A 25,010-nucleotide genomic window follows, 5' to 3' on the forward strand; every position below is an offset into this window, starting at 1 on the left:
ACTATTCTAGTATAATCAATAAGGCCAAATGTGTTGCAACATCCTTGCCACATGCCTTACCCTAATCACATCAATCCTTGCCTAGCCTATAAGAGTAAATTGAACATCTACTATCCTCGACATCATTGAAGTCCTCCCCTTGCTTGTCAGAATATCAATGCTCTATTGAATCCAAACCCACAAGATCACTAAGTCATTTATGTTACCAACATCATTGTCATTTGTTGTCTTTACTCAAGAAAATAATTTCCCTCCCCCTATCCCCCCACCATTTCCCTTTCCTCTCATTTTCTTGGTAGGACTTTAATCTCACCACCTTTCACCCATAGGTTGTTAATCGTGTTGTATTATACCACACTATGAGATTGAATCCCATTTTCTTGTTTGTAATCTTGCTTATTGGGAATGCATTCCTAAACTCTACAATTTTGCGTATATGCAATCCCACTCCATAAGAATGTATTTTTGAAGCTATAGATTGATCCCCAAATGCAGTTCTACCCATTGTCGGGCCTAAGAAATGAGAATGCATTCCCACCTCTTTGAGTGGAAAACTCATGCAACATGTGTTGTGCGGGATTGCATTTCCCCCTATGAATGACAATAAACACACAAAATTAAATGCAAATACAATATTTTACAGTACATAACTATTTAAAAGGCCTCTCATGGTGCTTCACACTTTCCACAACATCCATGTGGTGCCTCAATCGTTTTACAACTATCATCATCCCTGTGTGATAAATTACTCCCAAAGGGGGTAAAATTTGCAAATTTCATCTAGTTTTTCTCCAATTATCTCTTGACCATGGTTGAAATTATAGGCAAAACTCCATTTTTTTGTTGTCCTGTAGGGCCCTCTTGAACCCTTTTATGGCTCATCCCAGTCCTTATGGGACTAATTATTTCCTCATTTCTTCCTACAAAATTTGATTTGAGTGTTGTTTCACTATTATATAACATTTCATTCGCTCAGACCTTTGATTCCCACAAACCCTCTCGAGGGGGCATCACCAACTCCTCCTTTTGTTAGCTTAGTTTGACTATCTAATTTTTGAGTCAATTTGAGGCATTTTGTTGTTCACTTTCTTCATATTTCCTATATCTTGTTATTCTTTGCAATGGCGCTATTCTAGCACCATTGAAAACATGGTCAAATGGTAGGCAATTTAATTAAATTAACTACACTAATTAAATTAAGTTCACTTAATATCATTTATTGATTAAATAATTGATATTATTTGATTAAGTAATGTTACTCCTTAGCTATGTTAGTGTAATTAAATAAGTCACACCTTGATTATTAATGAAAAACCATAAACCATTCAATTAATTAATGCCCCTAATAACTTTACTAACTAAAGTGAATTCATTTAATGTATTTTAACTAACTCGCTTTTTTATTTTCTTCTTTGCTACAAAATTGAATTAATTTAAATAGTTATTTCATTTTTGTTACACATCTCCTAACTTTGACCACCCTTTAACCAAACTTTCCAACTTAACCCACTAGATAACTCTTGATCCCAATAGATGTGATCCCCCTAACCTCCATCTAACCCATAATCCACTAACTAACCCATGGCTCAAACTAACCTTATCCCTTTAATATCCCATCAAACCAACCTTATTTTAACCACCCCCTTATGTGTACATATTCTTAGTTTTATTGAATAGGAAAATAACTTCCAGTTTTGGTGGCATTTCTCTAAAATGGACATCTAGCTTCCCTTGCAATCTTTTGAGATGCCACTTGTCATTTATGATGGCACATGTTTCATTTTAGAAACCCCCACTTTGCACTCCATTCCTATTTAAACCCCTTCATTTCCTTCACGATTCATTTACTCTCATGCATATAATCATAATGCCCTTTTGTTTCTAGAACTACCATCCATCATTAATCATTTCAACATTAATTTCATCCATTTAGCACCCGTTTTAGCATAATTCCATCATTTTTTAAAACATCAAATCCATACATTCATCTTCATTTACATCCATTATCATCATGATTTGCATAATCACAAAGCTTTATTTGGCACTCTTGAAGACCAATTAGTGAGAACATATTTCAAACTATTAAAACTATAGACATATCCTCAATAAAGGAGACTTGGAGTTTGCATCCTCTTGCTCGCTAATTTCATCATTTTTTAAAGCATCAAATCCATACATTCATCTTCATTTACATCCATTATCATTATGATTTGCATAATCACAGCTTTATTGGGCACTCTTGAAGACCAATTAGCGAGAACATATTTCAAACTATCAAAACTATAGACATATCCTCAATAAAGGAGGCTTGGAGTTTGCATCTTCGTGCTTGCTTAATTAGTTTTCTTTTAATGCCCAATCTTGAGTGTTTGCTTTGGATTGTGTAGTTTAGATTCATAATTTAGTCTCTTACTCACTCACATTTTATTGCACCTAATATCAACTACCCCACTAGAAGGAATCTAATACAAATGTGTCTCTTGTTTGATTATATTGCTACTCTCATCATAGTGTTCAATTTCTTACAATATAATTTATCATTGTATTTTTTTAAATTAAATTACTCAGTTGAAGGTGAAATGATGTTACCTATCTATCTATCACCATTAGGGTGTAGGAGAATGTTGTTGAAACTTCTTTTCCATCTCTATTAGGTGTCACACTATTGGTGATAAACACCAAATGTTGTTAGGTACCCAATTGGTCAAGGATGTTTCAAATTTGATTCATTATTTAATTTTTTACTAGTTTATGCTATTTTTTTGGTGGTTGCACTGTGTTCACATGTTATAAAAATGGGCATGACAACTCTCTCTCTCTCTTCCTCACTCTCTTCCCCCTCTCTTTGTTCTAGCTATCTAACTCTCTCATCTCGTCTCTCTCCCTTCCTCTTTAAATGTCTCTCCCTTCCTCTCCGACCACTTTTATTCGCCTAATAATCTTTTTGATCCACAACTTGCAATCGATAAATCAATGATGCCCACAACTTGCAATCGATAAATGAATGCATCATTGATTTGAAGCTATCACTTTTTAAGTAATTACCTTATAAATGATCTATCAATTAATCTCTACAATATACCAATTTTTTTCTTAAACGACCTTCCATTGCTCCGGGATTTACCAACCAAGATGTGACTGCTGGAACTCATCTATTTATCCAATTTGAATTCATTCCATGTGGAAAAAAGTAAAATATTTTAAATACAGTTGCATGCACCCCAAGAAAGTATGGAATATACACCTACTGACATATAATCGGTCAAAACAGGGCATTCTACCTGCAGCGTCCCAAACTCTGAGACGCTCCACCATCTCATAGGCTATTTTTAGCCTCGTGGACGTTAAATTTTTATCTATCTATCTATATCATAACGGAGCATTTCCGAAGGACCATACTTGTGACATCGATCGCAGGATCGAATCTCAGGGAATTCCTAAATTTCTGTAATACAACCAATCTAACTGAGAGAAGCCGCCATGGATAATTGCATACCAGCCCTTTCGTGAGCAGAAAGATTGATAACCCTATTAACATCTGATTATTCAGGTCTTAAGCCATGGCGTGGCTGGCACGATCCTTCACATCCCACTTTCAAGAAGAATCCGATGAGGAAGAACAATCGGCAAAATCTGGCACTGAAAAGGAGCAGGGCAGGGGTATGAAAGAAGATCTCTCCGAACTCACCAGGAGCTTTACAAAGCAACTATGGGGCGTCGCTTCGTTTCTCGCCCCTCCGCCTGCAACAACAGATGCTGCTGCTGCGAAGTCCGTAGATTCTTCTGCTGCCCTGGGTTCGAGCCTCGGGCCGAGCGCCTTCGATGGTATTTTCTTATTGTTAATTATATGACTCCCGTTTTTAGGTTTCCTTATATCTTTTATTGTGAGGCAAGTAAACCCTCGGTAGCCTACATTCTTCAGCGACGTTTCAGATCGATTCACGGAACCCCATTTCGAGGTTGAGAGTCAGATCGCTAATGGAGCTTGGATCCCAATTCGACATATAATGCATTGTGAAGGGCAGTCTGTGGTGTAAATATTAATTGGGGTTAGCATACGAATTTTCTACACCGGTCCTATATGATCCGTAACTTGGGGTTATGATGGTGGTGCGACAGCAATCCAATAATTTAGTCAGTAATTTACCGAGTTATGGAATGATCATGCAACTAAAAAACGTCGTAGAAAACTATTAAAAAATTAGAGGTAGCAAATTACTGCGCTTCTTTTCAAATCAAATAGGTCAACACCTATAATTCATTAATCAGCTAGAAAGCATTCGCTTTGTTTTTAATCACGAGAGTTCTGTTTCTGAATCTAGATGCTATTTCCCCCTAATTTTTGATATCAAGAAATCTGTGACGTCCCAAAATTTTACCATGTCGACGGTTTCTCTTTTGACATTTGACACGACTTTTAGCACAGTTGTCTTACTCATATAAAAATGTAGCTCTCCAATTTTGTTTTCAATGGACCCGCATTAGTTCTGATGCTTGAGAAAGTCCCTATAGAAAGTTGTCTAATTTTTAGAAACGAAAAATCAGAATTGTCGAATAGAAATGCTAGATATGCCAAAGTAAATTTCTCTTGGTCAACCAAGACTTAAACCAAAGACCTTTCCATTGGCTATGCTCAGCATAATGGAGTTCGATTTCTCATAGAACAGATAGGATTTGAAACAATGATCTTCCCCCTTTTAGGTTTGGCATCTTGTCGTACAATACCAGTGAAGAAAGCCACCTGCTCCTTCATATTCTAGTGCGTTGCTTGTGTTCTTTCAATATCCCATCGCAAGCCATACTTTCGGGTTTATGATTCTAGTTGACATCCTCTAATTTTTATATGGACCATCAAGAACTCGAATCTACAGGGCCTTCCTTTCATATGGCACATCATGTTAGAGTGCTCTCTCATTTGAGCTACTAAACCCTTGTTTCTTTCAACATATATACTTCTATTATTAATAAATTATTTTTATGTTTGTAATTATTCCACAGTTAATATATTTAAAAAATTAACATTCTGCACGAATATTTGTGAATTTATTTATCTAGAAGTTTAAGCCTATAACTCTAAAATTCAATATTTTTCTTCAGAATTAACCTATGCACATATTCTTCGAATTTAACTGACCCTACATAAATTTCGTCTGGTTGATTTGAAAAGATTAGGTTACTACTCGGATTTCATATTTTTCGTGAATGAACCTACAACACATATTCCTCATGCTTAATTTTGCTCTTAAAAATTAACCTACAATGCATATTGACATAATTATTCATTTCTTTGAGCTGGAAAAATTAGTTCTTCCACACTATTCTATTCAAGAATTTATGGGTTTCTTACGAACTACCCACTTATAAAGTTAGTAATATAAAGTTATCAGATTGGTATATTGTACACATAAATTAGTAATAAAATTAAAATCTCGCTTCAGAATTAATTCGTGATGCATATCTTGTTTGGAAGTAATTCTGTGTATAACCTGTGCAAACTATTTTATTTTCAAGATTGTTTTTAGTGAATAAGCCTATATTACTTTTTATAGACTAAAAAAATAATGATAGTCTACTTTCAAGGTATTGAGTCACATAAATATTTTGAATAATTCTCTGGATAATGTGCTTGTGTTTTTTCATATCTGGTGTTTCGAGTCGCACAATGAAAACAAGCAATATTATTATGATATTGCTATTTAGCTGTGTAGTTTTTGAGTCAAACTCATTGACTCATGTATCATGACTCAACACGAATCCATCTCTCATGAGAATAAATGGAACACTTAGCACTCATTGGATCTAGGTGATGCTCACGGAGGTGAAGCACCGGGACTTCCCAGAAGGTCACCCACCCCAGTGCTACTCCAGCTTGAGTACGCTTAACTACTGAGGAACTGGGATGGGTGACCTCCTGGTGCTTCACCTCTGTGAGCATCACATAGATCCAATGAGTGCTAAGTGTTCCATTTGTTCTCATGACAGATGGATTAGTGCTGAATCACTACTCATGATACATGAGTCAATAACTACACAGCTAAATCCTGATAGCAATATCATAATTTGACTTGCTGTGGAAATTATCTCCTACTTATCAAGCAATATTATGTCTTTACACTTACATCAAAATTCTCAAATTCAGAAAATTACACTGAGAATAAACAACACAGAAAATTTAACTCTTTAATCCATGTATTTCTTGTTTTCTTTGAGCTAGTGGATTTATCTACACCTGTGATTTTTTTTTGCATACCTGATAATTGTCCATGCTGTTTTGAAAGGGTATGTGGAACGAGAGGTGGTGGACCAGACACATGATGCTGAAAATAGTGTTCATGGAGATACTAGTGATAACACACAGAGGTTGATGGGAATCCGTAGTGATATTGCAGAAATTAGTGGGAGTGTAAGGACAGGCCTCTCGAGATTTTCGTCTAATAAGGCAGTTCATGAAATTTCTAAGTTGGCTACAAATTTGCTGCCATTTAGAAGAGATTCTGAAGGGGATGATGATGAGGAGGGAGAAGAAGAAAAATCAGGTGATATTGAAAAAAAGAGTCTGATATCTGCTGTTGGCATAACAGAGGAGGTTTTGACGTTTGCTAGAAACATTTCAATGCATCCTGAGACTTGGTTGGATTTTCCTCTTTTTAATGATGAAGATGATCTTGATGGTAAGTCATCTTACATCCTGCTCTTAGCTCTTGCCAATGCACGAGTTTCAAAAGTTTGCTGGAATTTTGTCTCATTTTAAAAATTTTATGGCAAGTTTCTCTCAACATCTGTCACACTTTCAAAATATTTTTCAATTTCTCCATGTCTGAAAGAAAATGCTTTATGTTTGAGAAATTTTGGGAACTTTGGTCTAAAATTTGGAGTTTAAAGGAAAATTTGGAGTTTAAAGGAACTCTAGTAACTTTTATGAAACACTAAATTTGACAAATAAATTAAAATACCTAAAACTGACTTTGACAAATTGAAATAATTTGAAATATAAAAAATTGATTGTTTAAATATGTTTAGTATTTACTCAATATATAAATAGGAGCCCATACACGGTATGCAAGTTTCGATTTTTTTTTCCCCAATTGAAATGAAGTAACTACATAGGTGTATGACAATGTTAATTTGAAACAGATTCAATTATGTTTTTGGTGATTTTAAGTTACTTGGTGTAAGTTTGTCAAGTCTCGTAGACACATTGATGACATCATTTAACCAAAACTTAAGATTTAACTGTTCAATGTATTTTTGCTAGAAAATGTAGGTTTAAGATGTTTTCTTGTGGACAGCCTTTCATGTTCTTAACTAAAAATAGACCTGTGCCTGCCACCAATAAGATGATATCATGGATTTGCTTTCTATTTGATTGGACTTCAACTTTCATTAATGTTTATGTGTTTTATTTCTTGCTTCTAATGAGAAACGGCCTCTTGTCTATGTTCTTGCTTTTGATTGCAAATGATGCCAAAGAGTTGATGTTTATCCTTTTATTCGGTTTCAGTTGCAATTTGTTTGAGGAAAGAGTCTTCCTAGTTCTGAGGCGAGAAGACTGGAATAACAATATAGCAATATACCACATTTCAGTAGGTGGTCCCTATTATTTTCGGTGTTGTGTGGCATAGTACGTGGGGATGCCTTGGTGTACGTGGAGATGCCTTAGTGCTGGGAAAGAACTGAGCAATAATTAGATGTCACTTGGTCTGTCGTGAGGACAATAGGGTATAATCAGACCCCCCTTATAGGAGAACATTCTCAGGTACACCCCTGCTGCACGGGATGTCTCAGTGATGTCCCTCTAAGTGAGTTTGAGGGCTGGGGTCATTGGGGGGATACTTTCTCTCCGTCTTGCATTCGGACTATGTTTTGGGCACTGGGTTTAATGCTTGGGACGCACCCTACTGGTCCTTGGTTAATATGAATCTGGGCAAAAATTGCAATGACCGCATATATCCTGGAACATGACAGCCAAGGAGAAATTAAAAAGGGAAAAGGTTATTCTTAAATAGAAACCTCTTAGCTGTGAGTGTTGGCCGCAATGGAAGATTGCCAAACTTCTCAAGTCCATATTGTCTTGTTAATATGTTGATGAAATTTGATTTAAATTCGTGAGACTCATCAGGATGTAGTTTGCCCAAATAAACGTCTTCCACACTCAAATTACTGGATCTGAATAGAGTTTCTAATGACATTGGATACAAAAATAAGGTTAGGTTATTGTTGCTATGTTGATAATCTTTACAAATCAACATCAATATTGTATAATACCATTGTCAATTTGTACAGATGAGAAGGTAGAGGTGACATTTGATTCCCCTTTTTAAACTTAGAAGAAAGTAACCAGAACTTAGAAGAAACGTAACTAGAAATCATGCAAACAAAAAGAGGGCAATAGCAAGCGTGTAAAAGAACACATGCAAAAGGACATCTAGGGGACAACTAAATCCTATTTATACTAGATTTAACTGTGGAAATTCATAGAATTATTCACAGTTTATAAAAAAAGGCCAATATGGGGAAGATATATAACCGAAGTTTAATGTCCTTGGGTCTATGAAATGACCAACAGACTACATCTTTCCTTAAGATTATGGTGGGGAATTGAGGTAAAATGGATTTGTGGACTAATCCCCTTTAGTGGTAATTCAATAAACTCCAAAAAAATATGAAGCAAGTAGGGTGCACCTGGTGTCGAAGCATAAGTGATTTGATTTGATGCTGGATGAAGCAAGATACTACAATCAATTGAAAAAAACTAGAACTTCAATGTTACTAATATAGAAGCTAAAGCTGCACAGTGCACCTGGTGTCGAAGCATATGTGATTTGATTTGATGCTGGATGAAGCAAGATGCTACAATCAATTGAAATAAACTAAAACTTCAATGTTACTTATATAGAAGCTAAAGCTGAACCATACAACATACTAAAACAAGGTGCAATAGAGGCAAGTGCTGAGTTTTTACTTCAATTTGTAACTTATGCACTGTTTCAATGTGAACTTGCAAGTAGTTCGAGTCATTTCTATTTAATAATTCAATTTAGTGATCGAATTCAAAGTCTTTTATTTAGTTCATTAAGTCTAATAAGTGTAGATAATCACTAATGATTTTGACTTTATCTTCAAATCATCTCCTCTGTGAGATAATAATTCTGTTTTGAAAGATTAGATTATTTAGCTGAATAGTTCAAGATAGATGCAAGATGTAGTCAATAACTCAGTACAGTGTAATAGTTGATAGTTGATAGTTGTGGAGGTTTCCTTGTATGGTTTTAAAGGATTACAAAGTAGATTTCAAAATGTTTGTTTTTGTTTTTCACAGTTTGAATTTCAATGATACATGTGACTATCAATGTTTTTCTAAGCATTTGGTAATTTTTTTTTTTGATATTGTTATCAGGATTCAACTGTGTAATTTTTTTATTCAAACTCATTGGGTGATTTAGTTACTATGATTAGACTTTCAATAACATGCAGTAGCCAAGTGGCAAAAGATGCTGAAGGCAGGAGGAGAACATGCAAAAGCTCCCTGCATGACTTGAAAGTTGTTGAAGCAAACATGTTTGACAAAGAGGACTTGCAGCTCAGTAAAATTCTGCAAAATGCTCCAAATAAAAAACTGGTGTGGGACAATTCCCAAGAACCAATGTCATAGACGAAGTCTAGCTACCAACTTCCCTCGAGTGAATAACAAACCGGCATGCGAGATTACCAACAAAGATATGCGGGTTTACAATAATTACCCAAATCCAAGATCTTCTCAAATTTCAATCATGGAGAATGAAATTTTTAAACATGAATATGCCGAAGACTGTGGAATGCGTGTAATTTGTATCAATGAAGATATTTGAAAATATGTCATCAGAGGCCTTCACAACATATAAAACATATGCAGTTAAAAAAATGATGCTTAAAATGCCTTACACTATTGTGAAGCTCGCAAAAGTTTTTCCGCATGAATGGCAAGACTAAAAAATGAGTCTTATTGACTCAGATGACAGAATTGTTTGTAAGTGTCTAAAAATGGTGGGCACTTCTGTAGGGTTCATGCCAAATGTTGAACGCATGGGCATGTCCTACAGGATTGTTGTTTTGGGAAAAAAGTTTTTTGTTAGGAGGGTGGGGGGCAGTGATGGTTTACTGTGTATCAAACTGGGTACCACCTCCTGTCTTCGAATTGGTTGGAGACTTGCACTTGAGACCTCAAGATGAAGAGCTCTATATAACATAGTCTTTTTGAGAATCTGAAACTTGTTTGTGTCAAGAACAGTTCAGTTGTTTTTTTTCTGCTTTCTTTAAATAGACAACAACAGGCTTTAGTATCGAATCAGGACAACTTCAAAGGGCCTTGTTGGTAAATAGTAATTCTATATTAGGAGTTGACTGGAGTAAACAAGGCTTGGGTCAAGAGTTGTAGATAATCTGAGTTTGGTAGAGGGTGACATCAACAAAGGAAATGGAGTTTGGGTTGAGCATGATGGGAATACAATGAGGATATTGGGCTGAGCAATTTGAAATGATCCCAGCTCGTCTACCACTGGTCTTAATCAAATGAATCAATAACTATCCATGAATTGGTGTGGTTGGCTCTCAACAAGATTAAATATGCTCTCACAATATAACCATAACAGTACAAAAGGAATGAGTAGTTTCAGACGTTAAGTTCAGAGTTTACAATGTACTCCAGTCATACATCTAATTACTAATTTAGACTCACTCTCAACCTTTCATTTTATAAGGTTTTAAGTTAATAATGTATGACATAACACATTTAATCAATGCTTTAAACAACAGAACAAATATTAAAGGTAAACGATGGACATACAAGTACAGACATTGGCACCTGATGTTCACGTGAGGGTCTTGGCAGTTCGCACGGTGCTGGATTTGATTGACTAAAGGTCATGCACACTTGTTGCTGCTGATGGTCAAAGCCCTTTGGAGTATTGTAACCGACTGTCCTTATCGTGAGGGTTATCCTGTTGGCCTGTGGTGAGATGTCTCTATACTGCCGCACCTGTGATGGATGCCTATACACCCACAATCTCCCTGTAACGCATCAGTATTACACCGAGTTTCTCTTAGGTTAGCTGACTGCCCTTGCCGAACTCCCTCTAACTCTGCGATGAAGAAAAGAAACCCGCAATGCCCTGTCTTCTACGTTCAGGCCTGAACTTTTACGTCTGATATCCTTTGGAGGGGTCAAGTCTGCAGCGTTATCTTCTGCTGTATGTGGTGACACCAGCTTCCACATTCTCTCTGCAAATGGACCTTTCATATGGCTATCCAGCTATTGCAAGGAGAGGCATGTATCTTCACAACTGACTTATTCCTTTCTGAAGTAAACCCAACTGAACACAGTATACGAGTCTACACAATTCGTACCTGATTCTGATAAACTTAGTAGAGATTTCTGGGGCTACGTCCAGTCTCCACAACTCTCATTAAGTGGTTTTGTCCTTAAGAGAAAACCAGTCACATCTAAGTAACCAAGATTTTGTCTCCAAGATATTGATATATTTCATGGTGATTCCCAATGTAGCTCTTTGCTTTTATAACCTCAGTATGAGGGGAAATACCCACAACTAGGCAATGTGGGATAAAAGTCATTTTCTTCTTTTAGTCACTTAAGTTACTTCTATTATAAAATGAGTTTAAGTTATAAAGTAGCTTTATAAAATAAAGTGACTTAACTATAGGAAGCTCCACAACTTAAATACCTCCCCAATGAAACCAAATAGAATCTTGTGACTAGCTGGCACCCACAAAATAAATGCCATTAGCCTATCCGGACATTACAATCCTCCCTTCTCAAGGTTGCTTGCCCTCACGCAATCTCAACACTAGATGCTGCAGGATTGATTCGCCCTCCCAAGTGGCATCTTCATATGGCAAATCTTTCTAGCGAACTAAATACTCCTTGATGGATCATTTACGCAGCTTCCTCTCCGTGATCTCAATCACCTCGGCTGGAACCAAAACCAATTTCCCTTCTTCATCAAGTGGGGGTAATCCAACGAAAGGTACTACATGCTGACCAATTGCCTTCTTGAGGCAAGATACGTGAAGCACATTATGGATTCTACTGTCATCTGACAAGTCCAGCTCATAAGCAACCTCTCCCACTCTCCTGGTAATGAGATAAGGACTAGAAAATCTAGGCTGAAGCTTCTTGGATCCACTCTTCTTCAAGGAATTCTACCTGTAAGATTGGAGATGAAGGTGAACCATGTCGCCCAACTCAAAACTCCGCTTTGCCCGATGGCGATCAGCGTACATCTTCTGATTCTGAGCCTGAATGATAGGGGTTCGCTGCCTTAGAGGGCCCAAAATGGTGTCATTCGGATGGATATGTGGTAGGAGTTGTAGCAATACTCCCCTAAATATAACCATTTAACCCAAGCTCTCTGTTGCCTCGCTACATAGTTCCAGAGGTAACTCTGCCTGTAAGGTTGGAGACGAAGGTGAACCATGTTGCCCAACTCAAAACTCCGCTCTGTCTGATGGCGATTAGTGTACATCTTCTGCTGATTTTAAGCCTGTAGGATATTCTCCTGAAGAGACCAGAGGATGTCTTGTTGATCTTGTATCCAATCTCCAGCTAATGGTGCTTTGCTGTCCTGTAAGGCCAAATCTATGAATGATAGGGGTTCGCTGCCATAGAGGGCCCAAAATGGTGTCATCCACATGGACATGTGGTAGGAGTTGTAGCAGTACTCCCCTAAATATAACCATTTAACCCAAGCTATCTGTCGCCCCGCTACATAGTTCCAGAGGTAACCCTCCACCTACTTGTTTACTATCTCAATCTGCTCGTCTGTTTGTGGGTGATAACTCATGCTAGGTGTCAACTCTGTACTTGTCAATTTGAATAATTCCTGCCAATAAGTAATGAGAAATCTGCTATCTCTGTTGTTCACTATGGTTCAAGGAAGACCATGTAGCTGAAAAATCTCTCGAAAAAATAACTCAGCTACTTGAGAGGCTGACCAATCCGCTGCTATAGCATAGAAATGAGCAAACTTCGTCATGTCCATAACCACAAAAATGTTATCTCTGCTTTGCACTCTCGACAATCCTGTAATAAAATCCATAGCAATACTCTCCCATTTTTGTGTTGGAATAGGGAGAGGCTGTAATAATCCGGCTGGGAAACCATGCTCCAACTTGTTCTACTGACAAGTCCGACATTCGTTGACATTTTGAAGGACATCATCCTTGAGGCCTTTCTAAAAAAACCTTTCTCTGACTTGCCTATAGGTTTTGGAGAATCCTGGGTGTCCGACTGACGGAGCATCATGAAGAGTCTTCATAAATTTTCCCTTGAGCGTAGACTCTGGTACAAGATAGATTCTATCCTTAAAAAAAATCACATCATCGATTACCTTGTACCCGTTGGCCTGGAACTGCCCATCCATGATTTGACAAGCTTGAGTATTCTTAGAATACTCAATCAGTAATTGGGACTTCCAATCTGCCGATATCTCTGAAATGACACAACACTCGACTACTGAAGATCTCTTGGAAAATGCATCGGTAACTATATTGTTCTTACCCTTAACATACTCGATGTCAAAATCACAAGCCTGAATCTTGCTGACCCACTTTTGCTGCCTTTCATAGAGATCCTTTTGTTCTAAGAAATATCGCAAGCTGTTGTGGTTAGTCTTAACTGTGAATTTGCCACCCACCAAGTGCTGTCTGAACTTGGCTAAAGCGTGCATGATGGCTAGCATTTCCTTGTCATAGGTGGGGTACAATCTCTCACTGTCCTTGAGCTTCCGACTCTCATAAGCTATCAGATGCTTATCCTGCATCAGAATTGCGCCAACTCCGCTCCCTGAAGCATCACACTCTAAGACAAAAGGACGAGAGAAGTCAGAAAGTGCCAAAATTGGGCATGTGCTCATCACCTTCCTGAACTTATCAAAGGTCACCTCTTCATCATTTGTCCACCTGAATGCCCCTTTCTGTGTGAGATCAGTGATGGGAGTTACTGTCTGAGAGAAACCTCTAGCGAACCTCCTTTAATAAGAGCAAAGACCGATGAAGCCCCTCAAATCCGACATGTTCCTCGATGGTGGCCAATCTAGGATCGCTTGTATCTTTTCCTGGTGTACGTTCACCCCATTTGCACCAATTACATGTCCAAGGTAAAGAATCTTAGTCAATCCGAACTCACACTTAGATTCCTTTGCAAACAAAGAATTCTCCTCCATAATACTAAGTAACTCTTCTAGGTGCTGTAAATGCTCCTCCCATGTTTTGCTGAAAACCAGGATATCGTCAAAGAATACCAACACGCTCTTGCATAACTGTTTTCTAAAAATATGGTTCACACATGACTAAAATGTGGCCAGCGCATTGGTGAGCCCAAATGGCATAACTTAGAACTCATAATGTCCATAGTGACATCAGAAATCTGTCTTATGCACATCCTCGTCACGAACCTGTATCTGATGGTTTCTAGATCTAAGATCTATTTTCAAGAAATAGATTGCCCCATGTAATTCATCTAGTAACTCATCAATGCGAGGAATAGGGTACCTGTTCTTAATGGTCCTCTTGTTGAGAGCACGATAATGAATACACATGTGAAGAGTGCCATCTTTCTTCACCAAAACCACTAAAGAAGCAAAACGGCTGGAGCTGGGTTTGATGTGTCCCATGTCTAAAAGTTCCTTAATTGTCCTTTCTATTTCCTCTTTATAGTGCTTGGGGTGACGATAAGGAGTGGTAATGATGGGTTTGGCGCCTTTCTCTAACTCAATGATATGCTCAAACCCTCTATCTGGGGGAATACCCGATGGCATGTCTTTGAAGACCCTCTTGTGCTTATCAAGCGCTGGCTGAATGTCAACATGAAGTTGCTGTCCTGAACCTAATGAAGCCTAAAAAATGAAACAATGTGCTGCCCACTCCATGTCATCATGCCTCATGATAGTCTCCATCTTGTGAGTTGAAATCAACCTGTGTTCACCCTCTAGCATGGCCTTGAGAATCACTTGCCGGCCATCTTGTAAGAATTCTAGCCGCATCTTATCTTGAACAACTGTGTACTTGTTGATAGTCTGCAATCATTGTCTTCCCAACATGGCGTCTAATCCATCTAAATCAACAACATAAAAATCTGCCTCTAGAAGAAAGTCATTAAAGTGAATCGAAAGCCCTGACACTTTCCTTGAGCACCTCAATCTATCGCCTCCTGCCACTCTAACTTTGAACTCGAGTATATCCTCAACCTGTAACTTACTCTTTGAAACCCAAAATGTGCTTATGAAGTTATGTGATGCACCTTTATCTAAAAAAACACACAATACGTTGCCCTCTAACTACATACTTCAATCGAAAGGGGTGACCCATGGGATCGCTAGAAAGGGAAGCTATGATAGGAGACTGTTTGGGAGTGAATTTCTTCTGCCTCTCTCTAGGAGGCTGCTCCTCACTTTCTTCCTCATCGCTGCCATCAACATCGCTGCCCTCTTGCTGCTCATCCTCCTCTTCTGATAGAACCTCGACATAATGTATTTTACCTTTGCCAAGACATTTGTGATCCGGTGTCCACGGTTCTCTACAAGTGAAGCATAGCTTCCTTCTCCTGAGTTCATTTCGTGTCTCAAAGTCCAATCTGGGAAGGGCAGTATTATGCCGGTTCTTGTTCTTTTGGAATGAAGTAGAACTTTTATAAGGTTTCTTAGGAGGCTATAGTATTGAAGAAGGTGAGTCTACATCATGTGCAATCTTAATAGCATCATCCAAAGTGTTTGGTTTAAGGACCTTGACCAAACCTCTAAATCTGTCTTGTAAGTCCTCAGTGAACAACATTATCTTACGTTGTTCTGTCATATCCGAAACCATCACCAAGATCTGTTGAAACTCATCAATGAAGTCATCTAGAGATCCACCTTGTCGCAGCTGTGCCAAATTCCTGTAGTAGACCTCAATGTCCTTCCTGTCAAAATGGTGATCAGCTTAGAGCTGAAAACCTCGTAAGATGTAATGAGACCATGATCCTGGGTGACCAGCCCATGATGCCACCAATCATATGCTGCTCCGTCTAAATGCATTGTGGCGAATCTAATGGCTCCTGTCTCCGACATGGGCTTAAGCGTCAAGTAGGTGTCTAGCTTGTGAATCCAAGCTCTAGCGGATGTCTTACTGCTGCCATCAAAAGTGGGAAGAGATAACTTATTCATGGTGTGCTTCAAGTCCCTATTTTGTGCCCTAGGCCTCCTATCTTGCTGTGGTCTATCTATCTCCCTTTCTTGATTCATGTATTGAACAAAGGTCAAATTTTGTTTAATCTGATCAGGGAACAGATCCCATTCATCGTACATAGCCATAACATTATCTAGAAGTAAGCCTAGTGCCGCGCGTTGTGCCACTTCTTCCTTAACATTATTCTTAGCAAAAATGGGCATCAGAGGCCTGTCAGTGTTCCGTGTGGGGGCCCTAGTAGCTCAAGGTGATCTTGCTACACTACCACCTCCACTATGATGACTCGGTGCTCTCCTGTGAGTCAGAGCTAACTGCTGCATAGCACCTGTAAGTTGCTGAAGTGCAGTAGCGATATTATTCTGTTGCTGAAGTGCAGTAGCGATATTATTCTGTCCATCTCTAATAGCTTGCAAGTTTCCCTCACTTCTCGTTCTTGTTCATTCCCCTCGTGTGCCATTTGAGTGATTTGTACTTGTTCAACCTGTAAGCTTGTTCCAAATGTTAATTCCTCATCAACTCTATAACTGTCTTCAATGTCAATCTGATATGAAGATCTTGCCTGTTCAGGTCGGATGTGACTAAATTTATAAGGTTTCCTATTCATGCCTATCTGACATTTTCCCTGTTTAAAACAACTTGCAATGTGACGACTTACCCACTAGTTGGTAGGTCTTGTGGCTTTGATACACTGAAATGATCCCATCCTATATACCACTGGTCTTAATCAAATGAATCGATAACTATCGATGAATTGGTGCGGTTGGCTTTCAACAAGATTAAATATGCTCTCACAATATAACCGTAACAATACAAAACGAACGAGTAGTTTCAGATGTTAAGTTCAGAGTTTACAATGTACTCCAGTCATACATCTAATCACTAATTTAGACTCACTCTCGACCTTTCATTTCATAAGGGTTTACGTTAATAATGTATGACATAACACATTTAATCAACGCTTTAAACAATAGAACAAATATTAAAGGTAAACAATGGACATACAAGTATAGATGTTGGCACTCGATGTTCACGTGAGGGTCTTGGAAGTTCACACGGTGCTAGATTTGATTGACTAAAGGTCACGCACACTTGTTGCCGCTGATGGTCCTTTGGAGTATTATAACCATCCTTATCGTGAGGGTTATCCTGTCGGCTTGTGGTGAGATGTCTCTATACTGCCGCACTTGTGATGTATGCCTATACACCCGTAATCCCCTTGTAACACACTAGTATCATGCCGAGTTTCTCTTAGGTTAGTTGACTGCCCTTACCAAACTCTCTCCAACTCTGCGATGAAGAAAAGGAACCCACAATGCCCTATCTTCTACGTTCATGCTTGAACTATTACGTCTAATATCCTTTGGAGTGGGTCAAGTTTGCAGTGTTACGTCTACCCTATGTGGTGACGCTAGCTTCCACATTCACTCTGCACATGGACCTTTCATACGGCTATCCAACTATTGCAAGGAGAGGCATGTATCTCCACAACTAACTTATTCCTTTTTGAAGTAAACCCAACTGAACACAGTATATGAGTTTGCACAATTCATACTTGATTCTTATAAACTTAGTAGAGATTTCTGGGGCTATGTCCAGTCTCCACAACTCTCATTAAGGGGTTTTGTCCTTAAGAGAAAACCAATCACATCTAAGCAACCAAGATTTTGTCTCCAAGATATTGATATATTTCATGGTGTGAATCCCAATGTAGCTCTTTGTTTTTATAACCTCGATATGAGGGGAAATACCCACAACTTGGCAATGTGGGATAAATGTCATTGCCGTCTTTTAGTTAGTTAAGTTAGTTAAGTTACTTTTGTTACAAAATGACTTTAAGTTATAAAGTAGCTTTATAAATCAACTCTATAAAATAAAGTGACTTAACAATAGGAAGCTCCACAACATAAATACCTCCCCAACGAAACCAAATAGAATCCTGTGACTGATTGGCATCCTAAAAAAAAATGCCGATAGCCTATCCGGATGGAAAGATAGAACAACAAGGCTCCCGAAAGCCTAGCACAGAGAAGGGGACATTACACAATTGCTTAGCAAATGGAGTTGAGGTGAGCTACTTCCAAATGGACAAACTTTGTGAAAGGCCTAGAGTTTGTAGAGCTTTTTGGTGATATGGAATGACATTCAGAGGATCTGGCAATTAGGTTTCTCAAACCATAGTATCGTAAACTTTGAAGTTTTGTTAGACCAAATTTTTCCCAAGATGGAAAAGTGGTATTTTAGAAAAACATTATTCAGGATTTTCTAATATTAAGTAATTAATTGGCAGAATTTTATACTGTGGAGTTGCTTTTTAACTTTGAGCTTAGCTAATGGCAAAATCAGCTTGGATTGGTTCGCTCTGTAGATTAAATTTAGTTGTCAATATTGCATGGAATACTATGCTGGCCCTATTTGCCAAGCATGTAGAATTTTTTAAATAGATTTTGAAAGGCAGTTTGAAAAACATGTTATGCAGGAACATTGCAAATACCTAGAATATTGAAATCCACAGTCAAACTTTTAAATCAATGCACTGCTTCCTTGTAGGGTGTGAAGAGCACACGATTATACTAAGAGTTGGGGGTGTTGGGGGGCAGGGGGTAATAATTTTTTTTGTTAATTCAAAACTTTTTATCCAAATAACTTAAAATGCTGGAATCAACAATTATGCACATAACACAATAACACAAAGATTTATGTGGAAACCCAATGTGGGAGCAAATCACGACAAATAAATGCTTTTGTATAAACTTTGTTCGTTTACAGTGTTTTTGTAGGCTCCAACCTACTAGAGGCTCCAATCCCTGTGTTTATGAGCACCGACTCAATGGAAGCTCCAACACTTCTACTCCTCCTACACTGTCTTTGTGAGCAGCGACCCACTGCACATAAACTATTTTTCCACCTTATCAATGTTTCTATACAACTGATGATGGACATTTTTATTGCACAAGTTTCTCTTCCTCAATCTGACATTTATATCAGCATGAATTCTTTAACTGTATACACACACACACGCACACCTCTTTCTCTTTTGTCTATTTTGTCTTCCCCAAGTCAGCCTCTATTCTTACAAACATATATTTTTTATCTTTTATTCACATCAATTATTCCTTATAAATTTTGAACTGTATATATATATATATATATATAAAGCAGATTTTTTAATCTGATTACATATCCTTCCTTTTTATTTACTCTTCTCACATGCCTCTTACTGCTGACTTCTGATTTATCATATTTATTTCTCCGTACACACTTCTTTTATTTTCCAATACTTTTCTCACTTTGTTTCTTTTAAAGAAAAACTCCAAGTATATATATATCTTTCATATCCAGGAATCGTGCCTCTTCAAATAAAGAGAATCTCATCCTTTAAAATGTGATTTATTATTATTTTATTTAATCACTTATTTAATAAATAAACCTCTTGGTGTAATTCTTCAAAAGTATTTAGAAAGTCTATATTGATTTTAATCACGTTTTCTTAGAATTCATCACACATTTATTTTTAATACCAACCTTTATTTGTTGCTGAAGAATATTTGTTTGTCTTAAAACAATATCTCCATTATATTAAACCAGCAAATGATATACACCCGGCTTCATATCAAATGCTCTGTACATACAGACGTTTCTCGAACCTTTTAATCATTTTGCCATATTCGATTGTTTCATCTCAAACCCCTTATGTCTCACGACATATGGTTTGTCACTCGAATGCCTGTAACATCACTTCGTCCAACTAGCTGTAGCATCTGCAGAGATCAAGGGCACACAAATTCTTTGGCTTGATAAATCCTTATAGTATATTTGCCACTGTTGTTATGGAGTATTTTTCCGAACCATTTAATATCACTTCATATTCACTATTACAGTTCGTATATCTGTGTCTTCATACAATAAAATCGTGGACTCTGCCTTGTCACAATAATTTCTTTCAAATTTATCCTCTTCTGACTCCGACTCACATGTGATCACTGTCAAATATCTTTGGGTGTCTTTCAAATTCCAATCTTCTCTCTTTAGATGTTGCTTCTATCCTTTCTTTATCGCTGCTATATATTATTAGTAACATGGCATTCATCATACTCTCACCGTCACTACATGTTTGATGTCAAATATTGAGTCCTGATAGGTCTTCTTTTACAGCAAGCTAATTGGTATTTCCTTATAAACTCCACGCCATTTCCACCGCTTCTTGATTAAACTCTACGGTGACTTTAGCATATATTGCTGCTATACAAATAATCATCACATTACTATTGCTGGTTTCAACTTTATTTGATCACTGTTAACAAACTTATCATATATCGCTGTCTAAAAATACTTTGTTCAACATGTCTGACATTGACCACTTAATGCTTCTGTTGTCTTCTAAGAAATTTGGTCTTCCTGATACCCTCTACATACACGTGTTCACAAAAAGCCTCTGTTGTGATAATAAGTAACAACATCATTCAAACCTGTATGCTCAGAGCTTTTCTTTTTAATATTCTGAATTCTCTAATATATATTCCCATTATTACTTCTCTCTTCTTATCATTCCAACACTGCTTTATTTGTAAATTCCTATTGTCCTCCTTGCTTAATATTTGAACAAGTGATGCTTTACTTCATGTGTACTCAATTCTTTGCTAGTCTGTGATTTTCTAGTATGTACTCTTCTCTATATTAAATAACCCCTGCCTTCCTTGTATAATGACACCTTACTCGATAACTTCACCCTTATGGTGAAGACGACTCTACTTATTCAGATGAGTTCTTATGTACATCATGACTTGGATCTTATCTGTATTTCTTTTCAATTTGATTCTATTTAAAAATTTTCTGTAATTGCTTTTGCATTCAGCCCTTAATAGTTAAGGTACTTTGTATTCTATTTTTTTCTTCCACATGACATTTATCCTAAAACACTTTGACATCAATGTCAATATGTCCATCAGGCTGAAAATATGCATAAATGTTTAATCATCATTTCTGTTTTAATATTTTTCCTTGAACAATAAGATATATTTCTTTTACACCAGGACATCTTGCCTTGGCTTTTTAGAGCAGAAAATGTTTTGGCAAAATGTTGCCAAGAGCTTTATGATGTGAATTCTTCTGTAGTTTCAGGCTTAAATTGCTACTTTGGTGATAACCATTGTTATTTTATTGTGTAGAAAGCGTATTGAGTATTTTCTTGCCTTTGTTTTGGTTTTTAGATTTTGACATGTCTGAAATTCAGCGGGAACATGCCTTCGCTATTGAGCACTTAGCCCCAAGACTGGCTGCTCTCAGAATTGAACTTTGTCCTGGTTACATGAGTGAAGGTCGCTTCTGGAAGATATATTTTGTCCTTTTACATTCTCGACTTAATAAGCAAGATGCACTTATGTTGTCTACCCCTCAGGCAAGTATCTTGTGTTCAGCTATGTTAGTGGCAGTGTTTTTGTGTTGTGCATTTTTACTTATCTGAGAAGAAAGAGAAATTGATGATTTAAATATACACAGAATGAGTTGAATGTTCTACATGCTTTGAGTAACTTTGTTTAATTAATATTATTGTCAAACTTTTTGGAATCACTTTTTTTTTTTTTTATGTGCTGCAAAATATATTATGTGCGTTCTTCTAGTATTTTATTTTTGAATTTTAAGTAGTTCAGGGCCTAGGCCTTCTTGAACCTTTTTTGGGGGGCTTGGACTCTGTGTTAATATTCATCACTAGAGCTTTGTTTATGGAGATATAAATAGTGCGGTTTTGTTGATCATTTAGTTATTGATGGTATTCATGGGCTACTGCATAGCAGCAAAAGGTCCCTCCTTGGGCGCTTGTATCCCCGTATCCAATTTGGAAATGTATCCAATATTGCTCGGATACACATCAGATATTGTACCCATGTCTGCCTAATAAACTTGATTTTCCAACCATATCAAATATTATGGGATTTGCTTTTTTTTAAAAGATTTGATGTAGATCTTCCCTTTAATGTTAAAAATAAAATATATTAAAGCAATTTAAAAAAAAAATAGTATTAAAAAAAGCCTCCACTGGATGAGAAAGTCAAATGAAATGTTTTTTCTATTTCAGCAACCCGTTTTTGGGTTATCGTCTAATGCAACTCTACTGTGTTTACAAATTGTAAAGCGTTAAATTAACTTATAAATATTTATGTAGCATTTATGTGTCAATATTACTTTTGAAGTAATGAAAATCTCCTACAATAACTTAGAAAACTATGTTAAATATATGTATATGTATTATTTATTAATGTTGTGTCCAGCTGTATCCATATTGGGTGTCTAAATAAATGGCCGTATCCGTACTTAATACTGTTTCCGTATTTGTATCCGTATCCGTGCAACTTTGAACCAAAGTAAACAATTGTTTTGATTTCATTTGAATCACAGCAAGTCACAACAACACTTCCACATCCATGTAATATGTAGAAGGTGCCTCATGTTAAGAGTTTTTTTGCCAAGTTTTGACAATAGTATCTAAGTAACACTAAAGGCTTGGATCCCAATTTGTGGTAATTTTGTAATTGTAATCAAGTTTCTTGTGTGATTGAGACTCCAATGTGGGGGTTTGGGAGTGGAGACTCCAATGTGGTCGAGGGTCATGCCATTTTCACAATTTAGGATGAAATTAAGTATTGGCGCCTTTTCTGTTTATAAAAATGTTTGAAAATATGACTTTTCCGCCCATGTTAGACTAATATCTACATATAGTAATATCTATATCTATATATATTTAAAATTATGAAACATAAAAATAATTTTATTCATAATTGCCAATAAAGAAAATATTCACATACCTCATAATTTGCTAAAAAAGAAAGACTCATAAATGCTCAATTTAGTGAGTTGTAAAATGTCAAAATCCTCTAATTGCTCTTCATCGAGGGAATTGAAGTAAACAATTGTTATGATTTCATTTGAATCACAGCAATTCACAATACCACTTCCACATCCGTGTAATATGTAGAAGGTGCCTCATCTGAAGAGTTTTTTTGGCCAAGTTTTGACAATAGTATCTATGGAACACCCAAGAGTTCGATCCCAATTCCTGGTAACCTTGTAATTGTAATCAAGTTTCTTGTGTGACGAGATCCCAATAACTTGTTGGGGTTTGGGAGTGTAGACTTAAATGAGGTTGAGGGGTATGCTATTTTCACAATTTTATTACTCGAGGATGAAATTACGTATTGACACCTTTTCTGTTTATAAAAATGTTTGAAAAGATGACTTTTCCACCCATGGGAATGTTAGAGTAATATCTACATATGGTAAAGGTCAATATTGTATTGTTTTGTTTAAATTCTATGAGTTTAGTTTAGTTAGAATGTTTCTATTTCCTGATTCCACTTTTCCTCGGTTTTGTTTTAGTAACTTCAGCAATGTAATTGCCTTTTTAAGGTTGATCATTATTCAATAGTAATCAAGCAATTACCGTTGTCTTATTTGCATAACATGGTATCAGAGCAGGAAACAAATTCATTTTTTTCATTGCTTCTTCTTGAGCGGTTTTTGCTTGATCATGGGTTTCTTCTGGCATTTTTTTGGTGTCATTTTTCTGCTAACACCCTTTTCTGCCTGCAATAGCATTTTCAGGCTGTTTGGAGCCGTTTTTTCCTGCACTCGAACAACTTCGGTGGGTTCTTCTTTCGCCACACCAGAGATTAGGGTTCACGATTTTTTGTGTGCTCTCAACCTGAGCTTTGCAGGGTCTGCAGTTTGACATTCGATTCAGACCTTGAGTTTCCCCTTTTTTTGTTCTGTTTGGAGATTTATTTTCTTCCTCAGCCATTTTTGACACAGCTAGCGCTTTGTTTGACAGGATTTCTGTTCTCAATTCTTGGTGTCTGCTTGGGGTTCTGGTTTCACATATTTCTGATTTCTCACTGCACAAGCTGCAGATTGGGAGAACAGAATTTTGACCATGGGTTTCGGGTCTTGGTGGAAGCTTTATTTTCTAGTTTTTTCTGCAAATTTTCCGGGTTTTCTACTACAAATTTTCAGACTCTCTGAGACATGCTAGTTTTGACTTGTTATTTAGTGCCTAGGGGTCTGTACATTACAATTTGTGCTTTGGGTTATGTGCAATTTTGCAAAGTCCTTTGTTTTCTGTGTCTTGAAAGCATGTAGAATGGCATACTTGACAAATATCATGCTTTAAAGCAGTAAAAAATACAATGGGGAAAATTATAATACTTGAAAGTAGTGCACGATGACTATGTTTGATGCTGCTTGGCGGATATAGCTCTTGGCACTGCCACTGGTCCTAAAGTTGCTGGGAAGGACTAGGAGAAGTTTGATGAGTGTAGCCGTGAAATGGTGATGCTTGTTAATCTTTTAGTGACTGACGATCAGTTGCTGCAAATGCCTTTAGGCAAGTCAGTTGCTGAACTATGGAAGCATTTGAAGGATCTCCATGAGACGTGGGATAAGAGCCATGCGTTCTGTCTCAAGGACATGCTCTTTTCAATTATGATGGACAAGAGGACATCTCTGCAGGATCATTTGACAAAGTTCAAGTCCATCCATCATCAGCTTTAGGCAAATGGAAGAAAAATGGAGGAAGAGGATATGGTGGTCATTACTTTGAAGATTCTACCGAAATCCTACGGGCATTTTAATATTAAAATGCTCACCATTAGTTCAACAAATGTTGATTTGAAGTTTTGATAGCTCTGCAATAATCTTCTACAACAGATAATTGGAAACAACAATTTGGGAGTAGTTCCAGTTCACCCTCCATAAAGCAAGTGTTCTTTGCAAAATCGTCTACAAGGGAAGGTTCAATCTTCTCA

General features: G+C 37.1%; 1 protein-coding gene across 2 annotated transcripts in view; it reads left to right on the plus strand.

Annotated features, from left to right (window-relative positions):
- Window positions 1-3,269: 3,269 nt before the first annotated feature.
- The window catches only part of LOC149537846 (uncharacterized), a 35,180-nt gene continuing 13,439 nt past the window's right edge, over window positions 3,270-25,010 (plus strand). The window contains exons 1-3 of one of the 2 annotated variants that reach the window (XM_089799250.1): window positions 3,270-3,825; window positions 6,279-6,671; window positions 21,423-21,614. In XM_089799250.1, the coding sequence (XP_089655376.1) occupies window positions 3,561-3,825; window positions 6,279-6,671; window positions 21,423-21,614 (850 nt within the window). In that variant the 5' untranslated portion in view covers window positions 3,270-3,560. The remainder of the gene's footprint in view (window positions 3,826-6,278; window positions 6,672-21,422; window positions 21,615-25,010) is intronic. The other variant, XM_089799251.1, reaches the window with a different exon arrangement.

This window comes from Cupressus sempervirens, chromosome 9 (assembly GCF_028749045.1).
Source record: "Cupressus sempervirens isolate cs-2001-9-10 chromosome 9, ASM2874904v1, whole genome shotgun sequence".
Lineage (NCBI taxonomy): Eukaryota > Viridiplantae > Streptophyta > Pinopsida > Cupressales > Cupressaceae > Cupressus > Cupressus sempervirens.